The sequence below is a fragment of the Pelophylax lessonae genome (genome assembly GCF_965119305.1).
Source record: "Pelophylax lessonae genome assembly, chromosome: 8".
In the NCBI taxonomy this organism is placed as follows: domain Eukaryota; kingdom Metazoa; phylum Chordata; class Amphibia; order Anura; family Ranidae; genus Pelophylax; species Pelophylax lessonae.
In genome coordinates this window covers 296,598,492-296,614,694 of record NC_138775.1, presented here as the reverse complement: position 1 = coordinate 296,614,694, position 16,203 = coordinate 296,598,492, and the positions used below count along the sequence as shown (strand labels likewise).

General features: G+C 48.8%; 1 protein-coding gene across 1 annotated transcript in view; it reads left to right on the top strand.

The window, feature by feature from the left end:
• ZSWIM5 (zinc finger SWIM-type containing 5) overlaps positions 1-15,956 on the top strand; it is a 161,382-nt gene extending 145,426 nt beyond the window's left edge. Inside the window, exons 11-14 of the mRNA XM_082265259.1 lie at positions 3,732-3,889; positions 11,803-11,966; positions 12,130-12,211; positions 14,798-15,956. Of these exons, the coding sequence (XP_082121385.1) occupies positions 3,732-3,889; positions 11,803-11,966; positions 12,130-12,211; positions 14,798-15,660 (1,267 nt within the window). The 3' untranslated portion in view covers positions 15,661-15,956. The remainder of the gene's footprint in view (positions 1-3,731; positions 3,890-11,802; positions 11,967-12,129; positions 12,212-14,797) is intronic.
• Positions 15,957-16,203: the final 247 nt, after the last annotated feature.

Sequence of the window (16,203 nt, the reverse complement as noted above, 5' to 3'; positions counted from 1 at the left end):
TTTTTGAATGCTTTTGTTTTTTAAAAAATGGTACCGTTGACATCCCGGTAATCATCCGGGTTACCATAGCAGAAAGCCGATCAAAGCCGATCTCGGCTGTCCGGCCAGTGGGTGGACGTGTCGGCTGGTCGCTCGGGTCTCCCGGTGGGCCAGGAGAGCCTAAAAGAAGCGTAGGAGTGGGAGGGACATCCCCTCCCGCTGCTTGTAAAAGCAGTCCAGTGGCTGGTTAGACGCTCTGATTGCTATTACCAGAGAGCCGAACACCGGCACTAAAAAAAAAAAACGGTACCAGGGAAAAAAACGGTACCGGGGAAATTCCTGCAGCTGCATATCATCCTGGGTTAACTGCTCGAAGTCCAGCGATGTACGGATACGTCGCTGGTTGGCAAGTGGGCATTTGACAGGTGGGATGGTAGGGGTGCTATGTTGCCGCCTAGGTGTCGGTTTTAACCCTTGAAAGCCCGCAGTACCGTGGTTGTGACACAGCCCTGTTTACTTGAATGGAGCAGTACTGCCACCCATCACGACATTAAGTTTTGAGGCCATGGCATGTTTACCACCCCCTCTTAACAGTCATGTTGGCTTGGTTGGGGAAATGGGAAGATTCAGATGGTTTGCTGTAGTAATCGACTGATATCGTTTTTTTGTACCGATACCGATATTTTGGTCATTGGATATCGGTATCGGCCGATATTTTCGGACATGTAAAAATTTTTTATTTTTTTTTCACAGGTACTGTGATAAAGGGATCTGGGAGTCTAAAAGAACCCAAACCCCTCCTCTGCACTTAAAAGCATTCAAAACGCCAAGTTTGGTTGTTTTGAATGCTCAAATTTTTTTGAATTTGCCGCCAAGTACCCGGAAGGGATGTCATGACATCACTTCCAGGTTTTTACATGGAGACCCGATCAGAGCCAAATGCGGCTTTGATAGGGTCTTCTCTTCGGCGGCGGTGGAGGTGGGACGGGAGACCCGTGCAAGCCGCGGGAGGGGGGGAGACGTCCCCTCCCGCTCCTTGTAATGACAGCCGAGCTGTTTCTCAGCCGCATCGGTTGTCATTTCAAGACAGCCGACCGTCGGCTATGGACGCCGGTACCGGGGTGATGCCTCTAGCTGCAGGCATCACTCTGGTACAAGCACTTTCCCGAAATATCGGCAATATCGGTAACCTCATGGGCCGATTCCAATATATCGGGGAAAGTGCATATTGGCCCCCGATATATCGGCATTGCCGATAATCGGTCGATCCCTAGTTTGCTGTGGGTAGCACAGACTGTTCTTGCCTCAGCATTTATACGGAGACTTGATTACACACAGGTGGATTCTATTTATCATCATTAGTCATTTAGGTCAACATTGGATCATTCAGAGATCCTCACTGAACTTCTGGAGAGAGTTTGCTGCACTGAAAGTAAAGGGGATGAATAATTTTGCACGCCCAATTTTTCAGTTTTTTTTATTTGTTAACAAAGTTTGAAATATCCAATAAATTTCGTTCCACTTCATGATTCTGTCCCACTTGTTGATTCTTCACAAAAAAATTACAGTTTTATATCTTTGTTTGAAACCTGAAATGTGGATTACTTTTATAGGCAGCGATGAGGTGCCCCCCCCCCCCCTGCTTTCCAGTTGTTTCCCTGCTTACCGGAGCCGTCGCTAGCGGCGAAAACGATCCGAGCCCCTGGAGCGATGAGCAGGAAGTCAAGTGAGGGCAAGATGGCCCCCACTCAACTCTATGCCCTTGGGGGACCAGAGCGACGTCTGACGTCCCTTCTGTCTAACGGCCAATTATTATTTTTTTTTGTAACTGTAAAATTACTTTGGTTTTTTTTTTTTTTGCTTTTTAGTGTAGATGTGAGATGTGAGGTCTTTTTGACCCCCAGATCTCACATTAAAGAGGACCTCTCCTGCCTATTTCTATTACAAGGGATGTTTACATTCCTTGTAATAGGAATAAAAGCGATTTAAAAAAAAAAAAAAGGGACAGTGTAAAAAAAAAAAGTAAAATACAAATTTTAAGCGTTCCGTCCCTCCGAGCTCGCATGCCAAAAGTGAACGCATACGTAAGTCGCGCCCACATATGTAAACGGTATTTAAACCACACGTGTGAGCTATCGCCGCAACCGTTAGACCCAGAGCAATAATCCGAGCCCTAGGCCTCCTCTGTAACTCTAAACTGGTAACCTGTAAAAATGTTTAAAGCGTCGCCTATGGAGATTTTTAAGTACTGTAGTTTGTCGCTGTTCCACGAGCGTGCGCAATTTTGAATCATGACATGTTAGGTATCCATTTACATTCATAATTCACATTATACAAAAAAATTGGGCTAACTGTACATTTTTTTTTTTTTTAATTTGAAAAATGTTATTGTATCCAAACATACAATTTTTCAGGACAAGCTTTTCGGGGTATGTCCCCTTCATCAAGGTCCAAGTAGTACTGATTCACAAAATGTAAAAAAAAACACAAAATCTTTAATTTTTGTGGTTTTTTTTTTTTTTAACGTTAATTTTGTGAATCAGTACTGCTTGGATCTTGAAGAAGGGGACATACCCCGAAAGCTTGTCCTGAAAAATTGTATGTTAGTGCAAATAAAAAATGTATCACGGACAGTACTCAGTTGTCTCTGTCGCAAGTGCACCAATACGGCTACAATGACCTCAAGCATTGTATCCAAAACAATTGCGTTTGTAAGACCGCTGCGCAAATATGCAGTGACATAAAATATGGCAAGGATCTCCATTTTATTCTCTAGTTATGAGAGTTGCTCTCAATGGCGACCCTGATAACTGGTGCCATATCCCGTGTATTTGCAATACAAAAAAGAGGGGTTCCCCTATTGGTGGGACTTTACAGGCACTCCAATGTAAGTACAATTAAATAATACAAAGGTAATTTTATTGAAGCAAAATAATAACATTTTAAAAACAGAGCAAGCAGTAATAGCAGTACAAAAATGCAGGTGACATGAGTACTGTAATAACAGGAAACCCAACGCGTTTCGAAGTGTGATACTTCTTCAGGGGTACACTTTAGCTTACAGTATTTCTCTATAACAATACATAGTTACATAGTTAGTGAGGTTGAAAAAAGACATCAGTCCATCCAGTTCAACCTATGATGTGTGTGTGTTTGCTTTTAACCGTACATTGTATACCCCTGTATGTTGTACATCGTATACCCCTGTATGTTGTACATTGTATACCCCTGTATATTGTACATTGTATACCCCTGTATGTTGTACATTGTATACCCCTGTATGTTGTACATTGTATACCCCTGTATGTTGTACATTGTATACCCCTGTATGTTGTACATTGTATACCCCTGTATGTTGTACATTGTATACCCCTGTATGTTGTACATTGTATACCCCTGTATGTTGTACATTGTATACCCCTGTATGTTGTACATTGTATACCCCTGTATGTTGTACATTGTATACCCCCTGTATGTTGTACATTGTATACCCCCTGTATGTTGTACATTGTATACCCCTGTTTTTAAAATGATTGGGGGTTCTAAGTAATTTTCGAGCAAAAAATACTGGATCTTACCTTGTAAAGCAACAGAAATGGGTATGAATGTGAGTTAGGGACTTTAGAGTGTAAGCTCCTTGAGGGCAGGGACTGATATGAATGGCACAATACATATGTAAAGTGCTGGGTTAATTGATGGCGCTATACAAGTACCTGTAATAAATAAGTCTTGTCTCCTCTCTCTTCTTCCAGGCTGCCAGTGCTGGAGAGCAGCGCCCACTCAGGAGACGTGTCCCACCCTCATCACATTGTATCTGTGGTTCCAAGCCGCTACCCCCGATGGTTCACTCTGGGACACCTGGAGTCACAGCAGTGCGAGTTGGCATCCACCATGCTGACCGCAGCCAAAGGTGAGCAATACTGCACAGTGGTAGCTGGTGCTAGGGGCACCCTCTGGTGGCTTACTGTGTGAATTACAACTACTTGGTGTCTGGAGCAAAAATTACTTTTCGGCTGTCCAGTTTCTATAGAAAACTTCTGCAGACGTTAAAATGGTATATAATAATACACTGCAAAACTCATATGATTAATAATAAGAGGTCTGTACACCGCTTTTTTTTTTCTTGTGAGAAAGCGCCTGGTCCTTAAAGTGTAACTCCAGAGAAAAATATCCTATATGATGCAGCAGACTGTCAGTAGCAACAACACAGCTGTGACTGTAATATCGTTTTCTTCCCTGTTGATCATGCCAGTATATTTGTTATTTTTACACTTCCTGTAACAAGTGACAAAGCTGTTGATTCTGCTGTGAAATCGCACAGCTGCATTGTCGCCCTGTTGACAGGGTTTGCCTTAAAGCGTTACTAAACCCAGGACTCTGCATTCACTATATCTGATCTCCCCAGGAGCCTGCATTCACTATATCTGATCTCCCCAGGAGCCTGCATTCACTATTTCTGATCTCCCCAGGAGCCTGCATTCACTATATCTGATCTCCCCAGGAGCCTGCATTCACTATATCTGATCTCCCCAGGAGCCTGCATTCACTATATCTGATCTCCCCAGGACCCTGCTTTCACTATATCTAGTCTCCCCAGGAGCCTGCATTCACTATATCTGGTCTCCCCAGAAGCCTGCTTTCACTATATCTGGTCTCCCCAGGAGCCTGCTTTCACTATATCTGGTCTCCCCAGGAGCCTGCATTCACTATATCTGGTCTCCCCAGGAGCCTGCATTCACTATATCTGGTCTCCCCAGGAGCCTGCATTCACTATATCTGATCTCCCCAGGAGCCTGCATTCACTATATCTGATCTCCCCAGGACTCTGAATTCACTATATCTGGTCTCCCCAGGAGCCTGCATTCACTATATCTGATCTCCCCAGGAGCCTGCATTCACTATATCTGGTCTCGCCAGGACCCTGCATTCACTATATCTGATCTCCCCAGGACTCTGCATTCACTATATCTGATCTCCCCAGGACCCTGCATTCACTATATCTGATCTCCCCAGGACTCTGCTTTCACTATATCTGGTCTCCTCAGGAGCGTGCATTCACTATATCTGGTCTCCCCAGGAGCCTGCATTCACTATATCTGATCTCCCCAGGACTCTGCATTCACTATATCTTGTCTCCCCAGGAGCCTGCATTCACTATATCTGGTCTCCCCAGAAGCCTGCATTCACTATATCTGATCTCCCCAGGAGCCTGTATTCACTATATCTGGTCTCGCCAGGACCCTGCATTCACTATATCTGGTCTCCCCAGGAGCCTGCATTCACTATATCTGATCTCCCCAGGAGCCTGCATTCACTATATCTGGTCTCGCCAGGACCCTGCATTCACTATATCTGATCTCCCCAGGACTCTGCATTCACTATATCTGATCTCCCCAGGACCCTGCATTCACTATATCTGATCTCCCCAGGACTCTGCTTTCACTATATCTGGTCTCCTCAGGAGCGTGCATTCACTATATCTGGTCTCCCCAGGAGCCTGCATTCACTATATCTGATCTCCCCAGGAGCCTGTATTCACTATATCTGGTCTCGCCAGGACCCTGCATTCACTATATCTGATCTCCCCAGGACTCTGCATTCACTATATCTGATCTCCCCAGGAGCCTGCATTCACTATATCTGGTCTCGCCAGGACCCTGCTTTCACTATATCTAGTCTCCCCAGGAGCCTGCATTCACTATATCTGGTCTCCCCAGAAGCCTGCTTTCACTATATCTGGTCTCCCCAGGAGCCTGCTTCCACTATATCTGGTCTCCCCAGGAGCCTGCATTCACTATATCTGGTCTCCCCAGGAGCCTGCATTCACTATATCTGGTCTCCCCAGGAGCCTGCATTCACTATATCTGATCTCCCCAGGAGCCTGCATTCACTATATCTGATCTCCCCAGGACTCTGAATTCACTATATCTGGTCTCCCCAGGAGCCTGCATTCACTATATCTGATCTCCCCAGGAGCCTGCATTCACTATATCTGGTCTCGCCAGGACCCTGCATTCACTATATCTGATCTCCCCAGGACTCTGCATTCACTATATCTGATCTCCCCAGGACCCTGCATTCACTATATCTGATCTCCCCAGGACTCTGCTTTCACTATATCTGGTCTCCTCAGGAGCGTGCATTCACTATATCTGGTCTCCCCAGGAGCCTGCATTCACTATATCTGATCTCCCCAGGACTCTGCATTCACTATATCTTGTCTCCCCAGGAGCCTGCATTCACTATATCTGGTCTCCCCAGAAGCCTGCATTCACTATATCTGATCTCCCCAGGAGCCTGTATTCACTATATCTGGTCTCGCCAGGACCCTGCATTCACTATATCTGGTCTCCCCAGGAGCCTGCATTCACTATATCTGATCTCCCCAGGAGCCTGCATTCACTATATCTGGTCTCGCCAGGACCCTGCATTCACTATATCTGATCTCCCCAGGACTCTGCATTCACTATATCTGATCTCCCCAGGACCCTGCATTCACTATATCTGATCTCCCCAGGACTCTGCTTTCACTATATCTGGTCTCCTCAGGAGCGTGCATTCACTATATCTGGTCTCCCCAGGAGCCTGCATTCACTATATCTGATCTCCCCAGGAGCCTGTATTCACTATATCTGGTCTCGCCAGGACCCTGCATTCACTATATCTGATCTCCCCAGGACTCTGCATTCACTATATCTGATCTCCCCAGGACCCTGCATTCACTATATCTGGTCTCGCCAGGACCCTGCATTCACTATATCTGGTCTCCCCGGGACTCTGCATTCACTATATCTGGTCTCCCCAGGAGCCTGCATTCACTATATCTGATCTCCCCAGGAGCCTGCATTCACTATATCTGATCTCCCCAGGAGCCTGCATTCCCTATTTCTCTATCGTTCATCGACAGACGCAGCTCCTTATCTTCATGACTCATAGGGTTATGCTCCTCCTTCTAGGAATAGGCACTAGGCAGGAAAAAGAAAACGTAACCACGCCTATGGGGGCTGTCTCTGCAGGCATAACCCCTCAGACTCTGCTATACTCAAACAGTTTGTTCTGCCTAGTGTTAAGAATAGGACCTAGCTCCCTGCTGGGACTTCGGTCTTAGCTGTAACAGGGAAAGTTTGTGATTTTTTTTATTTTTTAACTAGTTAGTTCCTGAGGACCAAGATCCAGAGGAACTACAAGCAACAGCCGGCTGCAGTTTCGCACTGGAAAATATAGATAGTCTCCCAGCCTGGCCAGCGAGTGTGAGCAGGTTATAGTCCAGAACTAGGCCTCGCCACGACATTGTCCCGATGGATGGCGACGAGCCTGCGAGTGGACAGTCTTGCTGGGAAGCACATGACCTGGAACGCCCTGAGTCACAGCTTCCCTTTGGCTGACAGCACCCCCATCCCGGGTGGGAGGTGATCTCTTTCGGAGTAGCGCCCACCTGGTACCATGGTATGGTGAGTAAAATTGTCCCCCCAAACACCCTTGGCGGGCGTGGGCCCCTCCCTGGAATGGTCAGACCTTAGGGGCTCCCTCGGTTCCCTGGCACACCCCAGGGAACTAATCTGGTGTACCCCTTGGTGTTCCCCTACCCCTAGCAGGGGGGTAATAATGCGGCTGTTATGGCGCTTATTTGAGGGGGGCGAATTGTCCTGGGTGGGTCCCTGGCTAGGGACCTTTAGATGCCTATTGTTCTGGGACCCCTTTGGGGGGTCCTGGAGACCGCATGGCGTGCCGTGGGTGCCGCCATTTTGCTGTGGATCATGATCTCTGTGTTCCAATTAGTTTGCATGGGAAGCCATTTTCTATACTCCCCCATTGAGAATGTATGAGCGGCCATTTTCTTGAGGTCCGTGGGCTGGACAGGCATGCGGCATGGCTTGTAATGATAGAGGCAGAGCTTCTTCCTCTTCCTGTGCAGACAGTGTTAGTTTTGTTTTTACACTGATGAAGCTGGATGCTTCTCCGTGGTCTGGTAACATTCCTGGGTGTCCTGTGGGTTTGTTCCTCTTCTGCTCTGCTATTATTACATATTAATCAGGGATTGTGAATCCGCAGTAATAGCGGTGGGACTGCGTTTTTCGTGGTCTTAAAGGGACATTACACACATTTTTTTATGTGAGCAATGGAGTCCCAGGATAAAAATTCACCTGCAGACCCCCTGGAAGTAACTGCGGGACCCTCCGGTTCACAGTCCCAGCCTGAAATTGCAGGGTTTTTTTTTTTTTCAAAGCCTGATGTCAAAAGTGGGTTTTGTAATTTCTTGTGCTGCCAGCCGCAAACGCCCTCCGCCCTCACCTCCATCGGCTGGGTCTTCAGACTCTGAGACAGATATGGTCGCTGCGGACGCAGACCACCTTGAGGGGGTCGGTGTCTTCACATTCTGAGGGTGAAGAGGATCTGTCCTCATCAGCCGCTGCGCCGGAACGCACGTTGGTGGAAGCCCTGATAGTTTCTCTGCGGGGAAACCCTAAAATTTGGCTGAAGAACCCACAGTGTCAGATACACAGGTGTCTTTTGGCTCCCGCAAATCGGGCAATGTATTCCCTCGTCCAGAATTGTTTCATACTATTGTGGATGAACAATGGCGACGCATTAAGCACAGGTTGGTGGTGCCTAAGCGTTTTGCACGCCGTTATCCTTTTGCGGAGGCGGTGTCCAATAGGTGGACTGTACCACCGAAAGTGCATTCTCCGGTGGCCAGGTTGAATAAAGCGACTCTGGTACTGGTGGAAGAGTCTCCAACCTTTCCGGATCCCGTGGATAGACTGGTGGAATCCTTGTCCCGCCATTTACATTTGGTAGCAGGTCACAGGTTAAAGGCTACCTTTGTAAATGTTTTAGTAGCGCAGACTGCTACTGAATGGGTGAACCTACTGAAGAGTAACTTGGAATTGGCACAGCTTCCCCCTGTGGTACCGGAACTAATAGACCAGTAGACCCAAGCCCATGTGTGATACGTCCCTGGACTCAGCTTTGTTAGTGGCCGGGACGTCAGCCGTGGGGATTGCTATAAGGCGCATGGTATGGCTGAAATGCTGGTTGGCCGCCCAGGCTTCTAAGAAGGCAGTGACTGATCTTCCTTTTACAGGGGAGAGGCTGTTTGGATCCTCCCTGGACGAGTTGATCAATGGTATCACAGGGGGTAAGAGCACTAATCTGCCCCAATCCTCTAAGGCAGTGCTCCCCAACCTTTTTATCGCTGCGGACCGGTCAACGTTTGATAATTTTTCGGTGGCCCGCTGAGGGGGGGGACGTCAATGCACAGTTACCACAGCGTGCCCCCAATCAATGCACAGTGACCACAGCGTGCCCCCAATCAATGCACAGTGACCACAGCGTGCCCCCAATCAATGCACAGTGACCACAGCGTGCCCCCAATCAATGCACAGTTACCACAGCGTGCCCCCAATCAATGCACAGTGACCACAGCGTGCCCCCAATCAATGCACAGTGACCACAGCGTGCCCCCAATCAATGCACAGTGACCACAGCGTGCCCCCAATCAATGCACAGTGACCACAGCGTGCCCCCAATCAATGCACAGTGACCACAGCGTTCTCCCAGTCAATGCACAGTGGCCACAGTGTGCCTCCAATCAATGCACAGTGACCACAGCGTGCCCCCAATCAATGCACAGTGACCACAGCGTGCCCCCAATCAATGCACGGTGACCACAGCGTGCCCCAAATCAATGCACGGTGACCACAGCGTGCCCCCAATCAATGCACAGTGACCACAGCGTGCCCCCACCAGTGCACTTACCTCACCTCACGGCAGCTTCTCTTCAGTCCCCGCGTCTCCTCGAGTCCTCGAGTCCTCAGTCCTCCCGCCTCCTCCTCGGCCAATGGCATGGGGTTTGCCTTGCAATCAGGAAGCAGGAGGACCCGCTCCCTTATTGGCCAGGAGGAGGATCCGTGTGACAATAGCGCATTTTCATTCGCTTTTGTCACACAATAGGTGGGCTCTGGGCGCACAGTAAATAATTTAAAGTTCCTCGGGCGGCCCGGTACCGTTTGATCCGCGGCCCGAGGGTTGGGGAACACTGCTCTGAGGGAGCAATTTTGAAGTGTGACATGTTGGGTATCAATTTACTTGGGGTAACATTTATCTTTCACATTATACAAAAAAAAAAATGGGCTAACTTACGGTTTTCTTATTTTTTAATTACAAAAGTGTATTTTTTCTAATCAAAATATTGCGTTTGTCACACTGTATTTGCACAGCGTTTTTACAAAGTATTGCATTTTATTATTTATTTATTTATTTTCCCCCCAAAACATTTTATTTTATTCTTTTATTCTCTATGGTCTCTCTCTTATTCTCTAAATAAATATGTATAATGTTTGGAGGTTCGAAGTAATTTTCTAGCAAAAATACTGATTTTAACTTGTAAACAACAAATAGGCCTGGTCCTTAACCGCTTGCCGACTGCCTAACGGCGATTTACGTCGGCAGTCAGCTCCTCACAGGCAAAGCGACGTAGTACTACGTCACTAGCCTGTGAGGGTCTAGGGAGCGAGCGCGCGCCGCTGGAGGCGCGCTCCCGCTCGCACCCGATGTCCGCCGGTCACTCGCGATCGTCGGTTACACCGGGAGAAAGGCAGGCGGCTAATGTAAATAGCCGCCTGTCTTTCTCCCCTGTGTAACAGCAGAGATCATACGGTCCTGCTATGTAGGACTGTAGATCTGTGCTGTTACACACACAGCCAGATCCAATCAGTTAGAAGCACGCCCCTAGGGACACACTTAACCCCTCCTTCTCAAATAAAGTTAACCCCTTCCCTGCCAGTGTCATTTTTACATTAACAGTGCATATGTGTATAGCACTGATTACTGCAGTAATGTCACTGATAACCCCAAAAGTGCAAAAAATGTCAGTCAAGGGTCCGATCTGTTCACAGCAATGTCACAGTCCCGAAAAAAAAAAAAAAATTGCAGATCGCCGCCATTATTCGTTAAAAAAAACAAACAATAAAAATTACAAAAATCTTTCCCTTAGTAAACGCAATAACTTTTGCGCAAACCAATCAAAATACGCTTTTTGCGTTTTTTTTTTTTTTACAAAACATATGTAGCAGAAAACAAATTGGCCTAAAATGTTAAAAAATTTAGATTTTTACATTTTTTGGGGGGGAATTTCATGTGAATGTGAAAAATATTGTTATTTTTGCAAAATTGTCGCTATTTTTTTATTTATAGCGCATGATCAAAAAATCGCACAGGTGATCAAATACCACCAAAAGAAAGCTCTGTTTGTGGATAAAAAAGGACGTCAAATTAGTTGGAGTACAGCGTCGCACGACTGCGCAATTGTCCATTAAAGTTACACAGTGCCGAATCGCAAAATAGGCCCTGGTCAGGAAGGGGATAAAATCTTCCGGGGCTTAAGTGGTTAAATTTCAACCCTGCTCACTGTACTAATGACATTGGCTGGGAAGGGGTTAACATCTGGGGCAATAAAAAGGGTTAAATGTTTGCTTAATGTGTAAAGTGTGTACTATGTGGTACCTTTACTAAGGGATGTGCCGTTTTTTCCCCCCTGCTTTGCAGGGAAACAAAAACTGGCACATTGCTGCTGTCAGAAGGGAGCCCTGTGTTGGTTACATACACAAAGCTTTCTCCTGTCACTCGCTCCGATTATCAATGGGTCCTGGCCATAAATTATTGGCTGGGAACCGGTGATCGGCATGTCCTGGAGCCAGTGACAGCACAGTTGGGTGGGCGCGCGCCCGCTACAATAATAATTTAGAACTCTGTGCGTTTTTGTTACCTGAATGGTTTGAAAGAAACTGTCAGCTGCTAATCTCTGGTCTCTCCTCCGCCCAGGCGACATGCTGCGGCTACGCACCGTGCTGGAAGCCATTCAACGGAACATCCACTCCTCCTCCCTCATCTTCAAACTGGCGCAGGACGCGTTCAAAATCGCCACTCCGGCTGACAACAGCTCCGACACTACACTTCTGAACGTGGCCCTGGAACTGGGGCTGCAGGTGAGGCCCAGCGCATTCGTTTCCCAGGACGCTCCTCTCTGTAGGAAGGCGGTCTATGGGAAATGTCATTGGGGATGGATGATGTTTGTATTTTATAAACCTTTAAGTCAATCTGTACACCAAAAAAATATTGATGGTAAAATGTGGGCGTTGACTTTTCTAGGTGATGAGAATGACGCTCAGCACGCTGAACTGGAGGCGGAGGGAGATGGTGCGCTGGCTGGTCACTTGTGCTACTGAAGTCGGTAAGGGTAAAAAGATAAAATTCATTTCACTGCGCTCCCAGCATTCCTTTCCAGTATGACGCATAATTCATAGCGTTGTACAAAGTGTATAAGGCCTATACATAGGCATCACTCACATAGTCCATAGCGCTGTATAAAGTGTACGAGGCACACAGGCATCACTCACATAATACAAAGTACTGTACAAAATCTATGAGGCCTATACACATGCACCACTCATAGTCCATAGCGCTGTACAAAGTGTATGAGGCCGACACACAGGCATCACTTACATAATCCATAGTGCTGTACAAAATGTATGAGGCCTATACACAGGCATCACTTACATAATCCATAGTGCTGTACAAAGTGTATGATGCCTATACACAAATATATGACTCACACACACATATCTATAAAATACAAATAGGTGGGGGTGGACCAATAGAGACAAGATTTGGCTGTAGTTCACAACAGTGTAGTGACCGAAGTCTGGAAACGTTGGGAGGTGGAAGAAAGATTATGTAGATCGAAGGTGAGGCCTGGTGAGACAAACCCACACCCCCCTCCCACCACTCTGGTCAGACGCAGCCACACCCCCCTCCTACCACTCTGGTCAGACGCAGCCACACCCCCCTCCTACCACTCTGGTCAGACGCAGCCACACCCCCCTCCTACCACTCTGGTCAGGCGCAGCCACACCCCACTCTCACCACACTGGTCATGCGCAGCCTCACCCCCTCCCACCACTCTGGTCAGACGCAGCCACACCTCCTCCCACCACTCTGGTCAGACGCAGCCACACCCCCTCCCACCACTCTGGTAAGACGCAGCCACACCCCCTCCCACCACTCTGGTCAGACGCAGCCACACCCCCTCCCACCACTCTGGTCAGACGCAGCCACACCCCCTCCCACCACTCTGGTCAGACGCAGCCACACCCCCTCCTACCACTCTGGTCAGAAGCAGCCACACCCCCTCCCACCACTCTGGTCAGAAGCAGCCACACCCCCTCCCACCACTCTGGTCAGACGCAGCCACACCCCCTCCCACCACTCTGGTCAGACGCAGCCACACCCTCTCCCACTACTGTGGTCTGAAGCAGCCACACCCCCCTCCCACCGCCCTGGTCTGCAGCAGCCTTTCTGTTTGGTCTGATGCATCTCACAACACCGATCCCCCTTCCCGGTGGACTAGCACACCCTTCTATTCTTAAAATACACTGAAGAGACAGTTTTACTGGCCAGAGCGGGGGCGCTCTAATACAGGAGGTGTGTTACTGGCCAGAGTGGTGGCGCTCTAATACAGGAGGTTTGTTACTGGCCAGAGTGGGGGCGCTCTAACACAGGAGGTTTGTTACTGGCCAGAGTGGGGGCGCTCTAACAAAGGAGGTTTGTTACTGGCTAGAGTGGGGGTGATTTAATAAAGTAGGTGTATTATTGGCCAGAGTGGGGGCGCTCTAACACAGGTTTATTATTGGCCAGAGTGGGAGTGCTCTAACACAGGAGGTTTGTTACTGGCCAGAGTGGGGGCGCTCTAATACAGGAGGTTTGTTACTGGCCAGAGTGGGGGCACTCTAATACAGGAGGTTTGTTACTGGCCAGAGTGGGGGCGCTCTAACACAGGAGGTTTGTTACTGGCCAGAGTTGGGGGTTCTAATACATGGGGTTTGTTACTGGCCAGAGTGGGGGTGATCTAATAAAGTAGGTGTATTATTGGCCAGAGTGGGGGCGCTCTAACACAAGAGGTGTGTTACTGGCCAGAGTGGGGGCGCTCTAATACAGGAGGTTTGTTACTGGCCAGAGTGGGGGCGCTCTAACACAGGAGGTTTGTTACTGGCCAGAGTTGGGGGTTCTAATACATGGGGTTTGTTACTGGCCAGAGTGGGGGTGATCTAATAAAGTAGGTGTATTATTGGCCAGAGTGGGGGCGCTCTAACACAAGAGGTGTGTTACTGGCCAGAGTGGGGGCGCTCTAATACAGGAGGTTTGTTACTGGCCAGAGTGGGGGCGCTCTAACACAGGAGGTTTGTTACTGGCCAGAGTTGGGGGTTCTAATACATGGGGTTTGTTACTGGCCAGAGTGGGGGTGATCTAATAAAGTAGGTGTATTATTGGCCAGAGTGGGGGCGCTCTAACACAAGAGGTGTGTTACTGGCCAGAGTGGGGGCGCTCTAATACAGGAGGTTTGTTACTGGCCAGAGTGGGGGCGCTCTAATACAGGAGGTTTGTTACTGGCCAGAGTGGGGGCGCTTTAATAAGGAGGTGTGTTACTGGCCAGAGTGGGGTGCTCTAATACAGGAGGTGTTAATGGCCAGAGTGGGGGGCGCTCTAATACAGGGGGGAGGGGGTCAGACCAGAGGGGTGGGAGGGGGGTGTGGCTGTGGCAGGAGGTGTGTTACTGGCCAGATCACCAGGTGAAAACAGGGAAAAAGGCCAAAAAAATAAAGGCAGCCACCACATCTAATAATTGTTAATCTGCAATAGATGACATTTTTGGTTTTGGGTTTAATATTTGTTCTCTGCAGAAACTATACCCAGAATTTGACACGGACCGTTTCCATTGGTGACGGGTACTGAGTGATGTCTTATCTTTTTTTTCTCCCAGGAGTCCGTGCTCTCGTCAGTATCCTGCAGAGCTGGTACACGCTCTTCACCCCTACAGAAGCCACTAGCATTGTTGCCGCTGCCGCCACGTCTCACAGCACCGTGCTGCGGCTAAACCTGGACTACGCCCAGCGGGAGGAGCTGGCCAGCTGCGCTAGGACCTTGGCCCTGCAGTGCGCCATGAAGGACCCGCAGAACTGCGCCCTGTCCGCGCTCACCCTGTGCGAGAAAGACCACACCGCTTTTGAGACTGCTTACCAGATCGCTGTGGACGCCGCCTCCGGGGGCATGACCTACTCCCAGCTGTTCACCATCGCCCGCTACATGGAGCACAGAGGCTACCCGCTTCGAGCGTTTAAACTATGTTCCCTGGCGATGAGCCACCTCAACCTGGCGTACAACCAGGACACGCACCCTGCCATTAACGACGTCCTATGGGCCTGCTCCCTCAGCCACTCTCTGGGAAAAAACGAACTGGCGGCGTTAGTGCCCCTAGTGGTGAAAAGCGTGCACTGCGCTACTGTACTGTCAGACATCCTCAGACGGTGCACGCTCACGGCGCCGGGATTGGCTGGAATTCCAGGCAGGCGGAACTCCGGGAAACTAATGTCAACGGACAAGCCGCCTCTGCGCCAGCTGCTGGATGCGGCGGTCGGCGCTTACATTAACACCACCCATTCCCGCCTGACGCACATTAGCCCACGACACTACGGAGAATTCATTGAGTTCTTGAGTAAAGCCCGGGAGACGTTTCTGCTGGGACAGGACGGGCTTCTGCAGTTCGCCCAATTCATAGACAACTTGAAACAGATTTACAAAGGAAAGAAGAAGCTGATGATGCTGGTCAGGGAGCGGTTCGGCTGAGGCTGCCCTTCCCGCCACGGTTGTCTCTCTGAGCTTCTAACACGTTGGGCCCCTGAGGGCCCCCAGACAGGACTGTATGCAGGAGCTTTTTCATTCCACCTGCCAAACATTTCATGTCTTTTTTTTTGGGAGGGAGGGGGCACTTGTCTGAAAATACAACCTCCTTCATCTACATAGAGCCAGCCAGGGGGGAACAGGACTTCGGCCATCTTGTCCTGTCCCACATATGCAGTATCTGGCTGGGTGTGCGTTCATGTCCTCTCCAGCAGGGGGTAGCAGTGCAGCGGCGGTCCCTGTGTATAAAGATTTTAGCCTTATCCAGGTGATAGAATTGCACCCATTTCTAGGATCTTAAACACAACCCTCTGCATAGAAATCGTCTTTTTCCATTTCTGCAACCCTCAGGGTTGGCGAAACAACTCATTATTATAGAACCTGTCCTTGAGGGCCGGATGCGGGCAGGGGTTTGCAGCATCTGCAGAGCATTGTACATAGTTAAGCTAACATCTCTTTATGATGCAGAATGCCTGGGTGACTAGGCTC